At 37.7% G+C, this 22,096-nt stretch overlaps 1 protein-coding gene across 2 annotated transcripts in view; it reads right to left on the bottom strand.

The window, feature by feature from the left end:
• STAG1 (STAG1 cohesin complex component) overlaps nt 1-22,096 on the bottom strand; it is a 322,933-nt gene that overhangs the window by 101,503 nt on the left and 199,334 nt on the right. For both annotated transcript variants that reach the window (XM_068987932.1, XM_068987933.1), the window contains exons 10-11: nt 3,001-3,099; nt 2,431-2,510 (exon numbers count right to left, since the gene is read on the bottom strand). In XM_068987932.1, the coding sequence (XP_068844033.1) occupies nt 2,431-2,510; nt 3,001-3,099 (179 nt within the window). The remainder of the gene's footprint in view (nt 1-2,430; nt 2,511-3,000; nt 3,100-22,096) is intronic.

Below are 22,096 nucleotides of genomic sequence, written 5' to 3'. Positions count from 1 at the left end.
AAAATATTTATCATTGATTGTCTATGAAAATATTCCATGCCCAAATTTTTAGGAGACTAGTAGTGAAATTGAAAGTAGTACTTTAAACATGATTATTCAGAAACAATAAACAAACAGCTTAAAGAAGCTAATGCATTGAAAAGAACAGTAGTATGGACAAACCTCTGGCATGACTGATCAAGAAAAAGGGGATACAAATAAGATAAATGATGAAAAAGAGAAATAACAGAAAAATAGCAAAGTTTTATGAATAAAGAGATCATAAACAATAAAACAATAAAGTTCAAAACTGTGATAAAACTGATAATATTTTCAAAAGCTTATAAAAAGCCAAAATTAATATGAGGAAATAAAGATTAACTTAGATAGGTGACAATTAAAGAAGTAGGAATGATGATCAAAGACTTCTCCTCAAAAGAAACTTAAAACTGATATGGCTTTAACAAGAGAATTCTCTCAAACTTTGAAGAAGAAATTAATCTTTGTCATAGAAAAGTTATTTCAGAACAGAAAAAGGGTGAGAAATTACTGATGATAATTTACAAAGAGTATACATATAACCCTGATTTCAAAGTTGGATAAAGAAAAGAAAAAAAATGTCAAAGTTATATATAACACAACTATGAAAACCCTAAATAAAACACAGAACTGCATTTAAGCAAATTATAGTGAAAACAAATATGTCACGTTCAAACAGGATTTAGTTTAGAAATGCACATGTGGTTTACCATTAAACAAATCCATCAATTTCATTCAGACTCATCTATGTAAAAAAAGAAAATCCCAGAAAACTGAGACTACAAATGAACGTTTTTCATATCAAAAACCTATCTCAGTAACTGCACAAACAAAAAACTTTAGATGCCTTCCTAGAAAAAGAACAAAAAAAGCCACTATCAGGGATATTTTTATAGTGCTCAATATCTGGGCTAATGGAATTAGACAAGAAAATGAAACAAAAGTTTTAAAATTAGAAGAGAAGACAGAACTAAAATTGTCTTCACATCATAAAATAATCTACATAGTAAATTCAAGAAAATCAAACCATCAACATGGATAAAAGTTCTAATATGCTGCACACAAAAGACAACCATGAACATTAAGGTTCTCTATCTTAGCAATAATTCAGTAGAAAATATTTTAAAACTAAATATTTATCACATAACAAAAAGAACATATAGTATTTAAGAATTAACCCAGTAAACAATGTACGCTACTGCTACAAAACAAATTTAAACCTTATACAAGACTTAATGAGATCTGAATAAAGGAATGTATCACTTTCATGTATAAATGATATATATAATTATAAAAAATTCCATTCTCTCCTAAATTTATCATAAAATTAAATGCAGTTCTTTTTTTCTTTGGCCACACCACTATAAGATCTTAGCTTCCCAGCCAGGGATCAAACACTTGTCCCTATAGTGAAAGTACAAAGTCTTAACCACTGGACTGCCAGGCAAGTTCCTAAATGAAGTTCTAATATTTAAACTCCAAACCAAAGTTTCTGAGGAATTAGACAAAAGCACCTTAAAAATTCATAAAGAAAAAAGTAGCTAAGTGCATTTTAAAAAGAAAGGCAAAGAAGGTACTGATCAGTAAGAGGCCATATTTATAAACACACAACATCTACTAGAATATAAAGCCACAATAATAAAGAATATGGTAGTACAGCAGAAAGAGGTAAAAAGAAACCAAAACAATAGACCCTGGCATACATGATATTTGGTGTATGACAGATATAGCATCACAAAATAGGAAGTGGAGGATTTGTAATGACTTTGTCAGGTCTTTTATTTTCTCATACAGATTCTTCCTGGTTTTTAGCTAGTTCTATATATGAAACTATTCCTATTTAAAAATCTATATCATATTAATGACATAATTTAATCACCTTGCTTGCTTTCTTTTACTTCTGTACCATTCCAAAGAAGTCTATTTGAAAAACCGAACCCTTTTAAGTCTTTTATTTCTCAATTTCTCTGTCTCTCTCTTTAAACAGAAGAACCCACCTGCCAATGCAGGAAATGTGGGTTCAATCCCTGGGTTGGGAAGATCCCTTGGAGAAGGAAATGGCAACCAACTCCAGTAATCTTGCCTGGGAAATCCTATGGACAGAGGCGCCTGGTGGGCTACAGTCCAAGGAGTTGCGAAAGAGTGGACATGACTTAGAGATTAAACAATAACAATGTTACTTCATTGACACTTTTTCTGGATTGCATAAAAGAACTTTTACATAGAGGAAATAGAAAATATTCAAAATAAAAAACAAAGAGAAAACATTTTGTTTCAAATCTAACCTTAAAATAAGAAAGCAAAACCGAAAGTAGTAAGAACACACATTAGGATTATATATGTGAAGGGCACTAATAATGCTGGGAAACAACATTAATATTTTAACAGACTAAATTAAAATATTATACTTACTGAAGTATTAGTGTAACCAATCGAATAGCTTCAACAGCAACATCATATTCCTTATCAAGTGTCATTGATACAATGCGATCCTGAAGAAAAGTTATAAGTCAAACCAACTATGAACAGAAAAAAAGCTGAGACAGATCTGAGGTAATGTTTTGGGGGGAGATGATGGAAGAGTAATGGTAGATTAGTCTAATGATGATTAGATTAGATGGAAGGTTTTCCTTTTCAAATGTTATCATCATGGTCCTATGCACACACAGGAGGTGTTGTAAATGTTTATAATTTTCATCAACTAGCATTCTCTAACAAAGAGCCAAACCTTACCTTGCAAAATCAATATAAAAAGATGTCTAGGAAAAAAATCTTATTTTAAGCAGGAGAGCTTTCCACTGAAGGTAATAAATAAGACCTCATGTTGGTAATATCTTTTTTAAAGCAGAGATTCATCTATTTAATACAGGTCTATTTAAAGAACATGTATAAAGAATATGAGCTACACTTGGTATGGTAATGCCATTTGCTAAGCTAGGTATAACAAGCATTTTTAAAGTGAAAAAGAAAAGTCATTCTTACCTTGAATCGGTTAGTGAATAGCTCCAACTTGGGGAATAATTCTCTATTAGTATACAGACTTTGTAGAGCTTTCAAACACTTCAGCCTGACTTCTCCTTGCTTCAGAAACACAAATAAAATCAAAACACAAACAGTCAATTCCATGTCACAAAAGTTAGATTTTCAAGTCTATATGAAAACAAAAGTGATTTTCAGCTTAACCATTCAATTTATTTCATACTGTAATTTGACATAAGACAGAACCAAGTAATTATATTGTACTTACATTTAACTAAAAGTGCACTAAAACCCCTTAGTTAGGTGAGAGAAAGTCTACACCTTTTTCAAATGTGTATCAATTCTGGTTCAACATGAAATATTTCCTACAATCATACCTGTGGCACTGTGAGATAATTTTTGGCCTATGATTTTAATTAAAGAAGGGTATGCTAATTTCTCCTTTTTTCAAAAAGAATCTAACTTCATAATAAAGTGTATCACTCATTTATTTAGCAAATATTTACTAAATGTCTTTTATATTCCAGAAAGAGCAGTTAGGAAAATATGATAAAGGGATGAATGTTTAAAACAAAGGCAAAATGATAGTCATGTGTCCTGGGGTTGCTCTTTACTAGGGCAATATAATAAAGCCATTAACTTGGAGTAGATGTTGGTAATCAAAATGCATTCAGAATCACATGGAAACTTAGCCAATCCAAATGATTCAAAAGAGAACGAAATTTCTATGTTCAAAAAGCAACATGTTCCACAGTGGGCATCCAAATTTTGGAATCAGACAAAGCTAGATTTCCAATTCTGTATATTCTTAGAGAGATGATAAGTACACTAAAACCATCCCCAAGGAATAGAAATGCAAAAAGGCAAAATGGTTGTCTGAGGAGGCCTTAAAAACAGCTGAGAAAAGAAAAGGGAAAGGGAAAGGAGAAATGGAAAGATATATATATCTCTCTGAATGCAGACTTCCAAAGAACAGCAAGGGGAGATAAGAAAGTCTTCCTCAGTGATCAGTGCAAAGAAATAGAGGACAAGAACAGAATGGGAAAGACTAGAGATGTCTCCAAGAAAATTAGAAATACCAAGGGAACATTTCATGCAAAGATGGGCACAATAAAGGACAGAAACGGTATGGACTTAACAGGAAGCAGAAGATATTAAGATGTGGCAAGAATACACAGAAGAACTATACAAAAAAGATATTCATGACCCAGATAACCATGATGGTGTGACCTTCAACTAAGAGTCAGACATCCTGGAGTGTGAAGTCAAGTGGGCCTTAGGAAGTAACACTATGAACAAAGCTAGTGGAGGTGGTGAAATTTCAGGTAAGCTATTTCAAATCCTAAAAAATGATGCTGTTAAAGTGTTGCACTCAATATGCCAGCAAATTTGGAAACTCAGCAGCGGACACAGGACTGGAAAAGGTCCGTTTTCATCCCAATCCCAAAAAAAGGCAATATCAAGAATGTTCAAACTACCACACAATTGCACTCATATCACATGCCAGCAAAGTAATGCTCAAAATTTTCCAAGCCAGGCTTCAACAGTACATGAAACAAGAACTTCCAAATAAATGTTCAAGCTGATTTAGAAAAGGCAGAGGAACCAGAGATCAAATTGCCAACACCTGTTGCATCATAGAAAAAGCAAGAGAATTTCAGAAAAACATCTACTTCTACTTCATTGACTATGCTAAAGCCTTTGACTGTGTGAATCACAACAAACTGGAAAATTCTTAGAGATGGGAATACCAGACAACCTTTCCTGCCTGCTCAGCAATCTATATGTAGGTCAAGAAGCAACAGTTAGAACTGGACATGGAACAACAGACCAGTTCCAAACTGAGAAAAGAGCACATCAAGGCTGTATACTGTCACCCTGCTTATGTAACTTATATGCAGAGTACACCATGAGAAATGCTGGGCTGGATGAAGCACAAGCTGGAATCAAGACTGCTGAGAGAAATATCAATAACCACAGATATGTAGGTGACATCACACTTATGGCAGAAAGTGAAGAAGAACTAAAGAGTCTTTTGATGAAAGTGAAAGAGGAGAGTGAAAAAGTTGACTTAAAACTCAACATTCAGAAAACTAAGATGATGGCATTTGGTCCCATCACTTCATGGAAAATAGATGGGGAAACAATGCAAACAGTGACAGACTTTATTTTCTTGGGCTCCAAAATTACTGCAGATGGTGACTGCATCCATAAAATTAAAAGACACTTTCTCCTCAGAAGAAAAGCCATGACTAACCTAGACAGCATGTTAAAAAGCAGAGACATTACTTTGTCGACAAAGGTTCAACTAGTCAAAGCTATTGTTTTTCCCATAGTCATGTATGGATGTGAGAGTTGGACCATAAAGAAAACAGAGTGCCAAAGAATTGATGCTTTTGAACTGTGGTGTTGGAGGAGACTCTTTAGAGTCACTTGGACTGCAATAGATCAAACCAGTCAATCCTGAAGGAAATCAGTCCTGAATATTCATTGGAAGGACTGAAGCTGAGGTTAAAGCTCCAAATCTTGGACCACCTGATGTGAAGAACTGACTCACTGGAAAAGATCCTGATGTTGGTAAAGACTGAAGGCAGGAGAAGGGGACAACAGAGGATGAGACAGTTGGATGGCATCATCAACTTGATGGACGAGTTTGAACAGGCTCTGGGAGTTGGTGATGATGGACAGGGAGGCCTGGGGTGCTGCAGTCCATGGGGATGCAAAGGGTTGGACGTGAGTGAGAGACTGAACTGAAGTACACTAATCATTCTGATACTAGTTTTCTCACTTTTAAAATATGACTCTGACTTCATAAAGTTGTTCTAAAATTTGAATGCAGAGGTATGTTGGTAAAAGTTTTAACAACAAGCTCTGGGAATGGAGCCCTGAACTGTTCCATTTACAGATTTCTGTGATGGGATTTACTCCCTCCACAGCCAATTTCAAGATACCAATCCTGAACTGATATAAATGAATGGATAAGCATTGAATGCTGATTCAAGGTAGCTCAAGTCCCCTCCTGTGAGATGTGCTTGTTGGTCAAGTCTCTAGCACAGAGAAGGTATCTGCGGTAGTTGCTGTTGATGACCTGCTCAGATGTCCAAATCCTAATATACACGGCTAATCTTCCCACTTCCTTCTGTACTGACAGCTAATGGAGCTTATCTGCATCTCTCTCTGGAGAATTGATCATGGCTGGAAAGAACCACCTAGTACAGAGATTCCTATGCTCTACTTTGCCTTTGCCTCCTTCAGGATGAAGCTCACAGCCATTGGGGAATGAAATAGGAGGATAAAAGAGCCTAATCTCCTTGTCTCAGGACAGGATAACCTCTGAGGTGCAATTTATTCTTCAAAGTTCCTTCTGAGGTGATGCTCAGACAAAACTCCTGAAACCATATTTCTGTCAGTGTATCCTACTTTATCCTATATTCCTCATTTACTTACAAGTTTCTCCTGAGAATATAAACTTCAATGTTTTTCTAGCACAAAAATCTCTGACTGAGGTGAGATTCTAGGGAATGTGACCCAAATAGTTGGTAGCAAGAGTGGTCCTAACAAGCAGACTTCACTGATGGGATTCTGAAGATGGATCACTTGAAGGAAGAGCTACTATGAGGATGGACCCAATTATTGTTTGTAAGTGAAGTCAATGATAGTCTCTGACATAGAAGAGTAGCCATTTGTTAATTCACTTGTACATGAAAGGAGATATGCACTTAGCTTGTACAACATGATGAACATTTGAGGGTAACACTGTAAACAGTAACTATAAGGGCAACGGAATTGGGTGGCTGTCAGTGAGAGTGCTGAAGAGAGAAAATTACAGGCTAATTAATCATAAGTTTAAATTAACAAATGGCAACATTTAAGAGACTTTCATCTCCTGCAGATAAAGAGTTCATTATATTGAAGACTAGACTGAGAACTCAATTTTAAGGGTGCCAGAATTTATAAGCCATTGCATCTCAGGCAAGTCTATGCCAAAATCACAGCCATATAGGAAAGAAGTGGGAGTTCAAAGACTAGCTGGCAGATATAGACAGAACAATGAATTTGAAATTTTCCATGAACATGTGGGCCTGCAAATAAGTCTCAAGTTCCCCTGTTAGAAGAGAGCATGCTTTTTCCACCTAACTATCCCCTTGAATATATGGAAACCTCAAGTGAAGCAACTACCTTAAGGACAATGCTAGCAGCTTTCCTCATGTTCTATACCGACCCTCCCTTATGGCCACAAGCTAAGGTCAAATTTCAGTATGGCCCAAGTGGGGAAGTAACAGGTCTGCTAAAGAAGAGGAAGATTATATTGCTGTAAGTGCTACAGGAATCGGCCAAGTTGAACAAGTAAGAATTGAGAGTGGTTGCTAAGGGTACTGGACTAGGGAATGGGAATATCAAACAAGATAAGAGAGAGTTTTTGGATATGGGGCACTCTTTCTTGCCTCAGGATTTAAGGCCCATGCAAACAGACTAACACTGCTGGATGACCTCTGGAAAAAGCAGTGGTGCATATTAAAGAAATAAGAGACCCAAGAATCATTGTGGCAGACTGTGAAGAAAGGCAATTAAAACACAGTGAAGTAAGCAATATAAAGGACCTACCGTATAAACTCAGAAGACCTATTAGTTGGGTACGTTCCTCAGGAGGGCCTGGTCAATACTGTTTATCAAGGCAATGAGGAAAAGACTTGGGGCGGGGGCAGGCATTACTGAGAAACTACAAAATGGCTGTGTTCTGGAGGCTAGAGCTGGCAACAGAAGAGACTCAAACAGAATTCAGTTTCCATTCCAATAACAAAAATGATGATGAGATTATAGAATAGCAGAAACAAGGTACCATCACCGAACTAGTAGATGCAAGGTGCACATGATAACTGTAATGGGCAGAGCAATGTTGAAGAGCAGCCCATGGGGTCTGTGGACATGGCTCATAAGATATGGTTTTCCTGGAGGCAAGATATATGAAAAGCCAACAAAAGTATCATATAATATGTATCCATGATCACAAGAGATCAAGAGATGAGCAAAAGATTAAAGACAGCTGACCCAAAGTAAAATTATAACTCCAGATTTAAGATAGCATCTGAGAAGTTTCTTTACCTCTAAATTTCAAAATAAGGCCAAAAGAGATGAAATTACTTTCAACCAATCAAGTTCACACATCAAATTATACAAAGACATTAATCAAGTTTTATCCACACCTTGTTTCATGATGCTTCCTAATCAAGTACCTCTCATATCAAATCTTTCTTTACCTATAACATGGCCTGCTTACATTACAGGAACTTAACTAAATAACTTCAACAATAACTTAAATGAAAAAGCCACCTGAAATTTTGGTAATTTTTCTCTTTTGGGACTCCATTATACTCTGATTGTTATTAAAATGCATACAATAATATGAACACCCCAATGGGAATACTGTGAAAGAGTTCAGTTCAGTCACACAGTCATGTCCAACTCTCTGCAACCCCATGGACTGCACCACGCCAGGCTTCCCTGTCCATAACCAAGTCCCAAAGCTTGCTCAAACCCATGCCCATTGAGTCAGTAATGCCATCCAACCATCTCATCTTCTGTTGTCCCCTTCTCCTCCTGCCTTCAATCCTTCCCAGCATCAGGGTCTTTTCCAATGAGTCAGTTCTTCGCATCAGGTAGCCAAATGTTGGAGCTTCAACATCAGTCCTTCCAATGAATATTCAGGACCGCTTTCCTTTAGGATGGACTGGTTGGATCTCCTTGCAGTCCAAGGGACTCTCAAGAGTCTTCTCCAGTGCCACAGTTCAAAAGTGCTCAGCTTTCTTTATAGTCCAACTCTCACATCCGTACATGACTACTAGAAAAACCATAGCTTTGACCAGACGGACCTTTGTTGGCAAATTAATGTCTCTGCTTTTTAATATGCTGTCTAGGTTGCTCATAGCTTTTCTTCCAAAGAGCAGGCGTCTTTTAATTTCATGGTTGTAGTCACCATCTGCAGTAATTTTGGAGCCCCCCAAAATAAAGTCTCTCACTGTTTTCATTGTTTCCCATCTATTTGCCATGAAGTGATGGGACTGGATGGCATAATCTTAGTTTTCTGAATGCCGGGTTTTACGCCAGCTTTTTCACTCTTCTTTTTCACTTTCATCAAGAGGCTCTTTAGTTCTTCACTTCCTGCCATTAGTGTGGTGTCATCTGTGTATCTGAGGTTATTGGTATTTCTCCCGACAACTTGATTCCAGCTTGTGCTTTAACCAGTCCAGCATTTCACATGATGTACTCTGCATATAAGTTAAATAAGCAGGGTGACACTATACATCCTTGACGTACACAGTAGCTCTGTGAAGAGTGAAGTTACTCATAGAAGGCCATCCACATGTTTTTGTGGATGAGGCCCTTCAGACCATTTCAGGTGCTGATAATCTTATCACTGAGTGGTTCCTATCACTGAGTATATAATAGGCATTAACATTTTGGCTGTATATATACTGACCACCATCACTGCCTCATAGGGTATGTACGGCAAGGACAAATTCAAGCACAATGGGACAGGTGCGCTCCTAACCAACTCCAGAGCTGTCCAAATCACAGTACACTGTTCAACAAAAATACAAACTCTATGGTGGGGAAAAGGACATCATTCTGCTAATTCAAGATAACACAAGCAGTCCAATCTAGCCCATAAGGAAGGCCTCCAGAGACTAGACGTTGACAGATTACCAAAGGATAAATGTCAAAGTCTGAGCTTTTGCCCCAGCAGCTTCTGATATTATTATCACCATCACTGAGACAGTGCAACCCATAAGTGAAACAAGCAAGCTGTGACTGATCTGGCTAAGGCTTTTTACTTGATCCCTTTGCAGAATGAGGTCATGACCTATTTTTGTTCACACTGAACAGGCTCCAGTATATTTCTACTGCACTCCTGCAGGGATACCTAAATCATTCTGCAATATGCTACCAGAGGGCAGGGCTTGATCTTCAATAAGCCCAAGGGCCCACAGAAATTTGTCATCCCTTAATTAATGAGATGGCTACAGTGCTGCTAATGACATGGAGGCTACAGTACTGTACTGCACCACTGACACTGAATGATTAGTGCCAATCTGACTAAAAATCCAGATAAAGTCCTGGCCCTAGGCACAACAGGTGCAATTTCTAAGGCTCAGGGTTCAAAAATGACATTATGGCATGGTTTACAGACAGCTCTATGAAACAAAGGCAGATAAGTCCTGCTAGGCTGCAGCCACCATCTGGACCAGTGGATGGCTATCTTTTGACTATCAGGTGTCAGCATTTCAATAGGCCAAGCTCTGCACTATGGTAGTAGCAGTGCAGGTCACCTCTACTACCATTCCTTGTAACATTTTTCACCAACAAGCAGGTTGTTGCCAATGCCCTAACCATCTGGTCAGGCAAATGGCAACTGAAAGACTGGATCCCCCATATGGGAAAAAGATCTATGGCAGCAGCTTGCTTCCTGGGAAGAAAAAAACATATGTCACTTATGTAGATACTCATGGCAAAGGATCTTCTTTTTATATTTATTGAAGAATAGTGGATTTACAATATTATATTTGTTACAGGTATACAACATACTGAGTCAATATTTTATAGATTTATCCTCCATTTAAAGTTATAAAATATTGGCTATATTTCCTGCTTTGTACAGTATATCCTTGTAGTTTGTGCCTCTTAATTTCCTATGCCTTCCTGGAGCTCTTCACTTCCCTCTCCCCACAGGTAAACACTAGTTTGTTCTCTATATCTGTAAGTTGGCTTGTTTTGTAATATTCATTCATTTCATTTCTAGGTATGTACTAACATGCAGTATTTGTCTTTCTCTGACTTTTCACTAAGTATAGTACTCTCCAGATCCATCCATGTTGTTGCAAATGGCAAAATTTCATATTATTATACGACTGAGTAATATTCCATTGTACGTGTGTATATATGTATAACAACACATTTATCCATTCATCTGTTGATGAACACAGGTTTCTTCCATATCTTGGTTATTGTAGATGATGCCATTATGAACACAGGAGTGCACATATCTTTTCAAATTAGTGTTTTCGTTTTCTTTGGACATAAACCCAGGAGTAGAACTGCTATATCGCATATATTTTCAGTTTTTTTAGAAAACTGTCATGCTGGTTTTCACAGTGGCATCTCCAATCCATTCCCAGGAACACTGTAGGCAGGTTTCATTTTCTCAACATCCTTGACAACATGTTACTTATGGTATTTTTGATGACAGCTATTTTGACAGGTATGAGGTGGTTTTGATTTGCATTCCTACGGTGATTAGCAGTGTTGCAATGTTGCATCTTTTTATGTGCTTGTTTGCCATCTGTATGTCTTTGGGAAAATGACTTTTCAGATCTTCTGCCCATTTAAAAATCAGGTTGCTCGGTTTTTTGATATTGAGTTGTATGAGCTGTTTTTAACCCCTTATCCATCATATCATTTGCAAATATTTCCTTCCATTCAGTAGGCTGTCTCTTCATTTTGTTGATGGTTTCCCCTTTCAGTAGGTTGTCTTTTCATTTTGTAGATGGTTTCCTTTGGTAAAAGCTTTGCAAAACTTTTGAATTAGTTAGGTTTTATTTGATTACTTTTACATTTGCTTCTTTGGCCTTAGGAGATCGAGGCAAAAAAATACTGCTATAATTTATGTGAAAGAGTATCCTGCCTGTTTTCTTCTAGAAGTTTGTACTTTTGGATTACATTTAGGTCTTTAATCTATTTTGAATTTATTTTTGTATATGGTGTGGAAAAATGCTCTAATTTCATTTACGTATAGCTGTCCCCACACCACTTATTTTAGAGACTGTATCTTCTCCATTGTATAGTCCTGCCTACTTTGTCTTAGATTAATTGACTTTAGTTTGGGCTCTCTATTCTGTTCTATTTATCTGTGTGTCTGTTTTAGTGCCACTGCCATACTTTGATTATTGTAGCACTGTAGTATAGTCTGAAGACAGGGACCATGATATTTCCAGCTTTGTTCTTTTTCGTAAAGGCTGCTTTGATTATTCAGGGTATTTTGTAATTCCACATACATTTTAGGATGATTTGTTCTACTTATGTGATAAATGACATGAGTTATTTTGATACAGACTACAATCTGTAGATTGTTTTCAGTAATATAACCATCTTAACAGTATTCTTTCAGTCTGAGAACAAGGAATATCTTTCCATTTTTCGTATCATTTATGATCTTCAACAACATTTTATAATTTTCAGAGTACAAGTCTTAGCTGGAGTAACAGGCAAGTTTGGCCTTGGAGAACAAAATGAAGCAGGGCAAAGGCTAACAGAATTCTGCCAAGAGAATGCACTGGTCATAGCAAATACTCTTTTTCAACACAAGAGACGACTTTACACATGGACATTACCAAATGGCCAATACTGAAATCAAACTGGTTACATTCTTTGTAGCTGAAGATGGAGAAGCTGTATACAGTCAGCAAAAACAAGACCTGGAGCTGACTGTGGCTTAGATCATCAACTTCTCATAACAAAATTTAGGCTTAAACTAAAGAAAGTGGGAAAAAACACTAGGCCGGCCAGGTACAACTCAAAGAGAAAGTGAAAGTCGCTCAGTCGTGTCCGACTCTTTGCAACCCCATGGACTTAGTCCATGGCATTCTCCAGGACAGAATACTGGAGTGGGTAGCCTTCCCTTTCTCCAGAGGATCTTCCCAACCCAGGGATCGAACCCAGCTCTCCCACGTGGCAGGCAGATTCTTTACCAGCTGAGCCACAAGGGAACCCCAAGAATACTGGAGTGGGTAGTCCATGCCTTCTCCAGGGGATCTTCCCAACCCATGAATTGAACCGGGGTGTCCTGTATTGCAGGCGGATTCTTTACCAACTGAGGCTATGAGGGAAGCCCACAGCTTAAATCAAGTCCCCTATGACTATGCAGTGGAGGTAACAAATAAATTCAAGGGATTAGAAACTGTAAACAGTGTACCTGAAGAACTATGGATGGAGGTCTGCAATACTGTACAGGAGGCAGCGAACAAAACCATCCCAAAGAAAAAGAAAGGCAAGAAGGCAAAGTGGTTATCTGAGGAGCCCTTACAAATAGCTAAAGAAAAGAAGAGATGTGAAAAGCAAGGGGAAAAGGGAAAGGAATATCCAACTAAATGCAGATTTCCAAAGAACAGCAAGGAGAGACAAGAAGGCTTTCTTCAATGAATAGCGTATAAAACAACAGAAGGGGAAAGACTAGACATCTCTTCAGGAAAGTTGTGGCTATCAAGGGAACATTGTGCCCAAAGATGGGCACAATAGAAGTCATAAATAGTAGATTCCTAGTAGATGCTGAAGAGATCAAGAGATGGAAATAATACATTGAAGAACTGTACAAAAAAGATCCAAATAAACCTGATTACTATGATGGTGTAGTCAGCCACACAGAGCATGACATTCTAAAGACTGAAGTCAAGTGGGCCTTAAGAAGCACTGCTGTTAATAAAGCTAGTGGATACAGTGGAATTCCAGTAAAACTATTCAAAAACCTTAAAGGATAATGCCATCAAGGCATTGCATTCAATATGTCAGCAAATCTGAAAGACCCAGCAGTGCTACAGGACTGGAAAAAGTAAATTCTCATCCCATTTCCCAAGAAGGGTAGTGACTCAAGAATGTACTGACCACTGGACAACTGCAGTCATCTCCCATGCTACTAAGGTCATGCTTAAAATCTTACACGCTAGGCTTCAGCATTATGAGAACCAAGAACTTCCAGATGTCCAAGCTGGGTTTAGAAAAGGAAGAGGAACCAGAGATCAAATTGCCAACATTTGCTGTATCACAGGGAAAGGTAGAGAATTCCAGAAAAACATCTACCTCTGTTTCATCAACTATGCCAGAGCCTTTGACTGTGCGGATCATAATAAACTGTGGAAACCTCCTAAAGAAGTGGGAATACCAGACCATCTTACCTGTCTCCAGAGAAACCTGTATGTGGTGAAGAAGCAACATGTAGCAGCCTATATGGAATAACTGATTGGTTCAAGGCTGAGAAAGAAGTATGACAGGGCTGTCTGTTGTCACTCTGTTTGTTTAATGTATACGTTGAGAATATCATGAGAAATGCCAGGCTGGATGAGTTATAAGCTGGAATCAAGATAAGCGGGAGAAACATCAACAACCTCAGATATGCAGATGATGCCACTCCAATGGTAGAAAGTGAAGAGGAACTAAAGAGACTCATGAGGGTGAAGAAGGGGAGTGAAAGACCAGGCTTAAAACTAAATATTAAACTAAGATCATGGCATTTGGCCCCATTAATTCATAGCAAATTGGGATAAGGTAGAAGTAGTGACAGATTTTCTCTTCTTGGGCTTTAAAATCACTGAAGACGGTGACTGCAGTCATGAAATCAGAAGACATTTGCTTCTTGGCAGGAAAACTATGACAAACCCAGACAGTGTGTTGAAAAGCAGAGATATTACTCTGACAAACGTTCATATAGTCAAGGCTATGGTCTTCCCAGTGGTCACATATGGTTGTGAGAGCTGAACTGTAAAGAAGATGGAGAGCCGAAGAATTGCTGCCTTTGAACCATGGAGAAGACTCCTGACAGTCCCCTGGACAGCAACGAGAACAAGCCAGTCAATCTGAAGGGAAATCAACCCTGACTAGTTGTTGGAAGGACTGAGGCTGAAGTTGAAACTCCAGTATTATGGTCATCTGATGTGAACAGCTGACTCCCTGGAAAAGTCCCTGAGAAAGACTGAGAGGAGGAGAAGGCGTCAGAGGATGAGATGGCTGGATGGCATCACTATGCAATGGATATGAACTTGGGCAAACTCAGGAGGTGGTGAGAGACAGAGAGGCCTGGCGTGCTGTAGTCCATGGGGTCACAAAGAGTTTGACACAACTGGGCGAATGAACAACAGCAACAGGTCTTTCATCTCCTTGCTTAAGTTTATTCATAGGTATCTTATTTTTTTGATGTAATTACAAAGTATAATTGATTTATAGTGTTTTGTTAGTTTCAGATGTAGAACAAAGTGAATCAGTTATAGATATATATACACCCATTCTTTTTCAGATTTTTCCCCATTATAGGCCATTACAAAGTACTGAGTAGAATTCCTGTATAGATAGTTATTAGTTATCTGTTTTATATACAGTAGTGTATATACACCAATCACAATGCTCCAATTTACTCTTTTTCTCCCTTACCCCCTTGTAATCATGTTTGGTTTCTATGCCTGCAATTACTTCTGTTCTGTAGATAAGTTCATTGGTACTCTTCAAAAATTGTTTTTAAAATTTATTAATTGAAGGATAATTACTTTACAATATTGTGATGGTTTCTGCCATGTATCAACATGGATCAGTTATATGTATACATATGTCTCCTCCCTCTTGAACCTCCCTCCTACGTCCCTCCCCATTCCACCCCTCTAGTTTGTCAAGTCCTGACTTTGGGTTCCCTGCATTATACAGTAAATTCCCACTGGCTATCTATTTTACATATGGTAATATATGTTTCAATGCTACTCTCTCAAATCATCCCACCCTCTCCTTCCCTCATTGTCTAAAGTCTGTCCTTTATGTCTGCATCTCCTTCACTGCCCTGCAAATAGGATCAACATTACCATTTTTCTAGATTCCATATATATGTATTAATATACAGTATTGGTCTTTCTTATTTCACTCTGTATAATAGGCTACAGGTTCATCCACTTCATAGCATCGACTCAAACATGTTCCCTTTTCAGAGCTGAACAATATTCCATTGTGTATATGGACTACTACTTCCTTATCCATTCATCTGTTGATGGACATCTAGGTTGCTTCCATGTCCTAGCTAATGTAAATGTGCTGCAATTAACACGGGTGTACCCCCCTTTTAGATTCCACATATAAACAGTACCACAGGATATTTGTCTTTTTCTGATTTACTTCACTCTGTATGACAATCTCTAGGTCCATCCACGTTGCTGCAAATGGCATTTTTCCATTCTTTTTTATGGCTTAGTAATATTGCATTGTATACATGTACTGCTGCTGCTGCTGCTGCTGCTAAGTCACTTCAGTCGTGTCTGACTCTCTGTGATCCCATAGACAGCAGCCCACCAGGCTCCCCCATCCCTGGGATTCTCCAGGCAAGAACACTGGAGTGGGTTGCCATTTCCTTCTCCATGTTCTTTATCCATTCCTCTGTTGATGAACACGTAGGCTACTGTAAACACTGCTGCAATGAACACTGCGGTGCAAGTATCTTTTCAAATTATGTTTTTTTCTGGATATATGCCCATGAGTCGGACTGCGGGATTATATGGTATCTCTCCATATAGATGAATCTCTATATAGAGATATGCAGACTGTTTTCCACAGTGCATGTACCAGTTTACATTCCAACCAACAGTATAAGAAGGCTCCCTTTATTTCACACCTTCTCTCACATTTACTGTTTGTTGATTTTTTGATGATAGCCATTCTGACTGGGTCTTCCCTGATAGCTCAGGTGGTAAAGAATCTGCCTGCAATGCAGGAGACCCCAATTTGATTCCTAGGTTGGGAAGAACTGTTGGAGAAGGGACAGGCTACTCACTCTAGTGTTCTTGGGCATCTCCTGTGGCTCAGCTGGTCAAGAATCCATCTGCTGTGCAGGAGACCTGGATTTGATCCCTGGGTTGTGAAGATTCCCTGGAGAAGGGAAAGGCTACCCACTCCAGTATTCTGGCCTGGAGAATTCCACGGACTGTATCATCCATGGGGTCCCAAAGAGTCAGACACGACTGAGTGACTTTCACTTTCATTCTGACTGGTGTGAAATGATACCTCACTGTATGTTTTGATTTGCACTTCTCTAATAATTACTAATTTTGAGCATCTTTTCATGTATTTTTTAGCCATCCGTATGTCTTCTTTAGAGAAATGTCTATTTAGATATTGTACCATATTTTGACTGTTTTGGGGTGTTTTTTTTTTTGAGCTTTATGAGCTGTTTGTACGTGGGAGATTTATCCTTTGTTGCTTTGTTTACAAATATTTTCTTCCATACTGAGAGTTGTCTTTTTGTTTATGTTCCCTTTGCTGTGCAAAAGCTTTTAAAATTAGGATTCATTTGTTTATTTATTTATTTCAATCCACCTCTCAAGGAGGTGGATTGAAAAATATCTTGCTGAGTTTTATAGTATCCAGCTTTACATTTATGTCTTTAATACATTTTGAGTTTATCTTTGTGTATGATGTTACAGAGTGTTCTAATTTCATTCGTTTACATATAGTTCTCCAGTTTTCCCTGTACTACTTACTGAAGACTTTCCTTCTTCCAGTTTATATTCCTGCCTTCTGTCATAGACTGGGTGCCTATAGGTGCATGGGTTTATCTCTGAACTTTCTATTCTGTCCATTTAATGCAGTTTTAAATGGGACTGCTTTCATGCCTTCTTTTTCTGATAGCTCATTACTAGTATATAGAAAAGCAACAGATTCTGGTATATTAATCTTGTGCCCTGCAACTTTACTAAATACATTTATTAGTTCTAATAGTACATTAGTGGACATTTTAAGGTTTTCCAAATGCAGTATCATGCTATCTGCAAATAGACAGTTTTACTTTTTCCTTTCCAATTTAGATGCCGTTCATTTCTTTTCTTCTCTGATTCTTGTGGCAAGGACTTTCAATACCATGTTAAATGGAACTGGCAAGAGTGGGGCATTCTAGGCCTGCTTTTAGTTGCTTTCCACCACTGAGGATGATGTCAGCTGTGGGTCTGTCATATGTGTGTGTGTGTGTGTGTGTGTGTGTGTGTGCTAAGTCACTTCAGTTGTGTCTGACTTTTTGTGACCGTATGGACTGTAGCATGCCAGGCTCCTTTGTCCATGGGATTCTCCAGGCAAGACTACTGGAGTGGGTTGCCATGCCCTACTCCAGGGAATCGTCCAATCCAGGGATTAAACCTGTGTCTCTTACATCTCCTGCACTGGTAGGCAAGTTCTGTACCACTAGGGCCTCTTAAGTTTGTCATAAATAGGCCTTATTATTTGACATATGCTTTCTTGATATCAACTTTGATGAGAGCTGTTGAATTCTGTCAAATGCTTTTTCTGTGTCTACTGAAATGATGTGGTTATATTCGCCATTTTGTCAATGTGGTGTATCACTGATTCATTTGCAGATATTAAATTATCCTTATATCTGTATAATAAATTCCAGTTGATCATAGTATATGATCTTTTTCCTATACTGCTGAATTAGCTCCATTCATATTTTGTTGAGAATTTCTGCACTTTTATTTATCACAGATATTAGTCTCTAGTTTTCTTTTTTTGATAGCTCAGTTGGTAAAGAATCTGCCTGCAATACAGGACACCCCGGTTCAATTCATGGGTTGGGAAGATCCCCTGGAGAAGGGATAGGCTACCCACTCCAGTATTCTTAGGCTTCCCTTGTGGCTCAGCTGGTAAAGAATCTGCCCACAATGCGGGAGACCTGGGTTCAATTCCTGGGTTAGGAAGATCCCCTGGAGAAGGGAAAGGCTACCCACTCCAGTATTCTGGCCTGGAGAATTCCATGGACTGTATGGTCCATGGGCTCGCAAAGAGTCAGACATGACTGAGTGACTTTCACTTTTTGAAGTATCATTGTCTGGTTTTGGTATTGGGTAATAGTGGCCTCATGGAATGAATTTGAAAGTGGTTTTCAATTCTTGGAAATAGTTTGAGAAGGATAGGTAGTACCTTTTCTTTATGTGTTTGGTAGAATGTCTCTGTGTAGCCATTGGATCTTGGACTTAAATTTGCTGGGAGTTTTTTGACTACTAATTCAATTTTAATATTAGTGACTGTTCAGCTTAGATTACTTCTTCCAGAATCAGTCGTGAAAGATTGTTAAGTTTCTAGAAATTTACCCATTTTTTTCCCTAGGTTTCCAATCTGTTTGCATATAACTTCTCATAGTACTCTCTTTTAAGTTTTTCGTATGTCTGTGATATTGGTTATAGTTTCTCCTCTTTCATTTCTTATTTTGCTTATTTGGGTTCTCTCTCTCTCTCTCTAACAAGCCTCGCTGAAGACTTTTCCATTTTGCTTATGTCTGGAAAGAAATCAGCTCAGCTTCACTGATCTTTCCTATTGCATCTTTTTTTTTTTGGGGGGGGGGGTGGGTGGATGGGGGACTCTATTTCATAAATATCCTCTCTGATCTTTATTATTTCTTTATCCTGCTGACTTTGGGCTTTGTTCTAACTCTTTCAATTGGTAGGTTACGTTGTTTGTTTGAGAAATTTCTTGTAGACCTGTATTGCTACAAACTTCCCTGTGAGAGCTGCTTTTCTATATCCCATGGATTTTGGCAAGTTGTGTTTTTATTTCCATTTGTCTTGAGGTATTTTCTGATTTCCTCTTTAATTTCTTCATTGATTCACTGATTTTTTTTTTAACAGTAGCATTTTTTTTTCTTTTTTTGGCAAAGAACTACATGCCTGAGTTTGCAAAGGACCTTTTAAAATACATACAAGGAATTCATGTGCCAATCAAATTTGTGCCCAGTAGGTTGCAACAGATGCTTGGGTCCATCTATGGGAAAAGGAGTCCACTTCAGACGCAAAAATGGGCCAGAGCTCAAAAGGTGACCTAGAAGTCTAAGGATGTAATACAATCTTGTGATTCTCAATGACATACTTAAATCATCCAGAGAGAAAAACTGGGATACATTAACTGAGGACCTGGACTTGCCTGGGTCTGGCAGATTATTCACGTCAAACCCCTGACCACCAGCCATAGGCAAGGATGATGCCTCACTGTCATAAGGCTTGGTCAGGCTATGGTATTACTATTCCAGTCTGGCATGTGGACGCTAAAACTATCATAGCTACCCTTGAATAAAACATACATCATATTTTTGGATACCCCATGCAATTTGACTCTGTCAAAGGAAAATCTTTCACTGCCCAAGCAAGACAACAATGGGCATACTCCTATGGACTATGGAGACTAAACACTCCAGTTCAAGGGAACAAGGCTCTGTAAGACATGTTGGGAAATACTCAGTTTGATAGTGGTAGAAATGAACTAGGCAGTCACAGAATTACACCAAGCCTGCAAAATAACAATCTCAACATGTCAATCATTATTTTGATTTTTTTCTCCTTGGAGTGTACAACTTTGGGATGGTCTGAGGTTCTGTATACCAATGTATTCCAGACAGGGCTCCTTGACTCTAGTCTTGATGTGATGGTTCCCATGGGCACTTTCCTTCTATGGGATACCACAAAGATAGGAGATGAAACCAAGTAGTACCAGGGTGTTAGCTAGGATTGTTCTAGTAGTGCTGGCATGCTGCTAACCATTCCAATCAGGTGGGTGATGTTATCATGCATGTGAAGTTTGTGCAATCCTTAGACTGATTAATTGAAGCTAAAAACTTTGTGTTTTGGTTCAAGCATAACAAGTATGATGCAAGAAAGTAGGAGAACTGTACACATAAGCTAAAAGTAAAAACACTACAGTCGTATTTCCTAACTGTAAAGGACAGAGAAAGGCAAGCTACAGTCATGAGCATAAATACAAAAAGAGAGTAAGATACTTAGCCCACAGTACAAGATTACTAAAGGTCTATTTAAATTAGATCTCTTCTGTGTCATTCTCAATGTCAGAAGTAAAATGAATGGGTAGGGATTTGGAAATAAGTTTTGGTGGAGAGAAAGACAAACTGAATTTCTAACAACTCCTTTAGCTAAACTAGAAATTGTTTGTCTTTCTACTGGCCAAAACTTACACTTTAAAACTTACACAAACCAGCAGCATAATAAAAATGCTGTTTGTCTTATTTTTACTATAGTTTATAGTAAACTATAAAATAGTAATATATAATAGTTATATAGTAATATAATATATAATAGTATATATTATAATATTCTAAAATAAAAATAGAATATCAATTTATTCTGTACACCTTAAACCGAAACGATAAAGGCAATTATACTGCAATAAAAATGGAAAAATGCAATTGATAATTAAAATGCAAATCTTAAAAAAAAGAGAGAAGAAATTTTATCAGCTCGTTAGAAAAGGCACAGGTTGGGTCTGAACACAGAAGCCATATCCTATACAATGAGCAGTTTCAACCATATGATTAAATGGAGAGAAAGGAAATTACTTTGGTCCTCAGAGGAAAAAAAAAAAGGTGATGAAAAGGGAATGACAAAACAGAAAGTTTAGAAATAAATATTTAATACTTATTCCCTTTTCTAAGTAAAGCAACTGGAGATCACACAAGGAGTTTTTTAAATCCTTCTATGGAAAACTCTTTAAATCATTTTATCAACAATATAAAAGAGAAATCTACGTCTTTCTTTATCTTGACAGAAGATTTCTATAAACACAGTTTAGCGATTTATTTGAAAAGGGTGGTTATTTTTTGATAAGTAACATCAAATTGGTATTTCCCCCAGATTTCATAGACATACATAAGTTCCGCTAAAACTAGTAAATGTTATTGTTACTGAAATTCAGTACAATACTCTACTAGGGAGATAAGGAAAGGAAAAAAACTGGTATGGTAGTAGTGGGGAATAAAAATGAAAGACTTTAAACTTATTCCTACTGAGAAGTTGGTCTTTTCGGGTTTAATAGTGTGGATATGCCCGCATAATGGCACAGGGTGAAATCCTGTAATGTCTCATGTGTAGTAAAATTTAACTGGATGCACCTGAGATGAGGCTTAGACGTGAAGGTCCCCAAAACCCCATGAAGACTGGAGAATGAAAACGAAATTGAGCATGGGATTTATTAGTGAAGAGAAAAGAATCTGAATTGCTAGGGAAAATAAATATTCAGGAAAAAATTCGCTATGTGCATACTAAGTGGATTTCCCCTCACATGAGGTAGAAAATAAGAACCATCTATTTCCATCTAACCTTCTAATTATCAAATAAAAATCAATAATTGTGAAACTGATCAACCCATCTGTGATGCTCTGAAATATCTCTTATAGCAAAAATGGCATTAGTAAATTCCATTGGGAACTTTCATTATAATTTATGTGATTTTGTCATTTTGTAAATATCTTTTATAATACTTAGCACACTACTATTAAAAAAACATGTCTGGGGGATAGATCAAGATGGCAGAG

The sequence above is a fragment of the Capricornis sumatraensis genome, chromosome 1 (assembly GCF_032405125.1).
Source record: "Capricornis sumatraensis isolate serow.1 chromosome 1, serow.2, whole genome shotgun sequence".
Classification (NCBI taxonomy): domain Eukaryota; kingdom Metazoa; phylum Chordata; class Mammalia; order Artiodactyla; family Bovidae; genus Capricornis; species Capricornis sumatraensis.
Note: the sequence above shows the minus strand (reverse complement) of the source record. Positions and strands in the feature narration are given on the sequence as shown.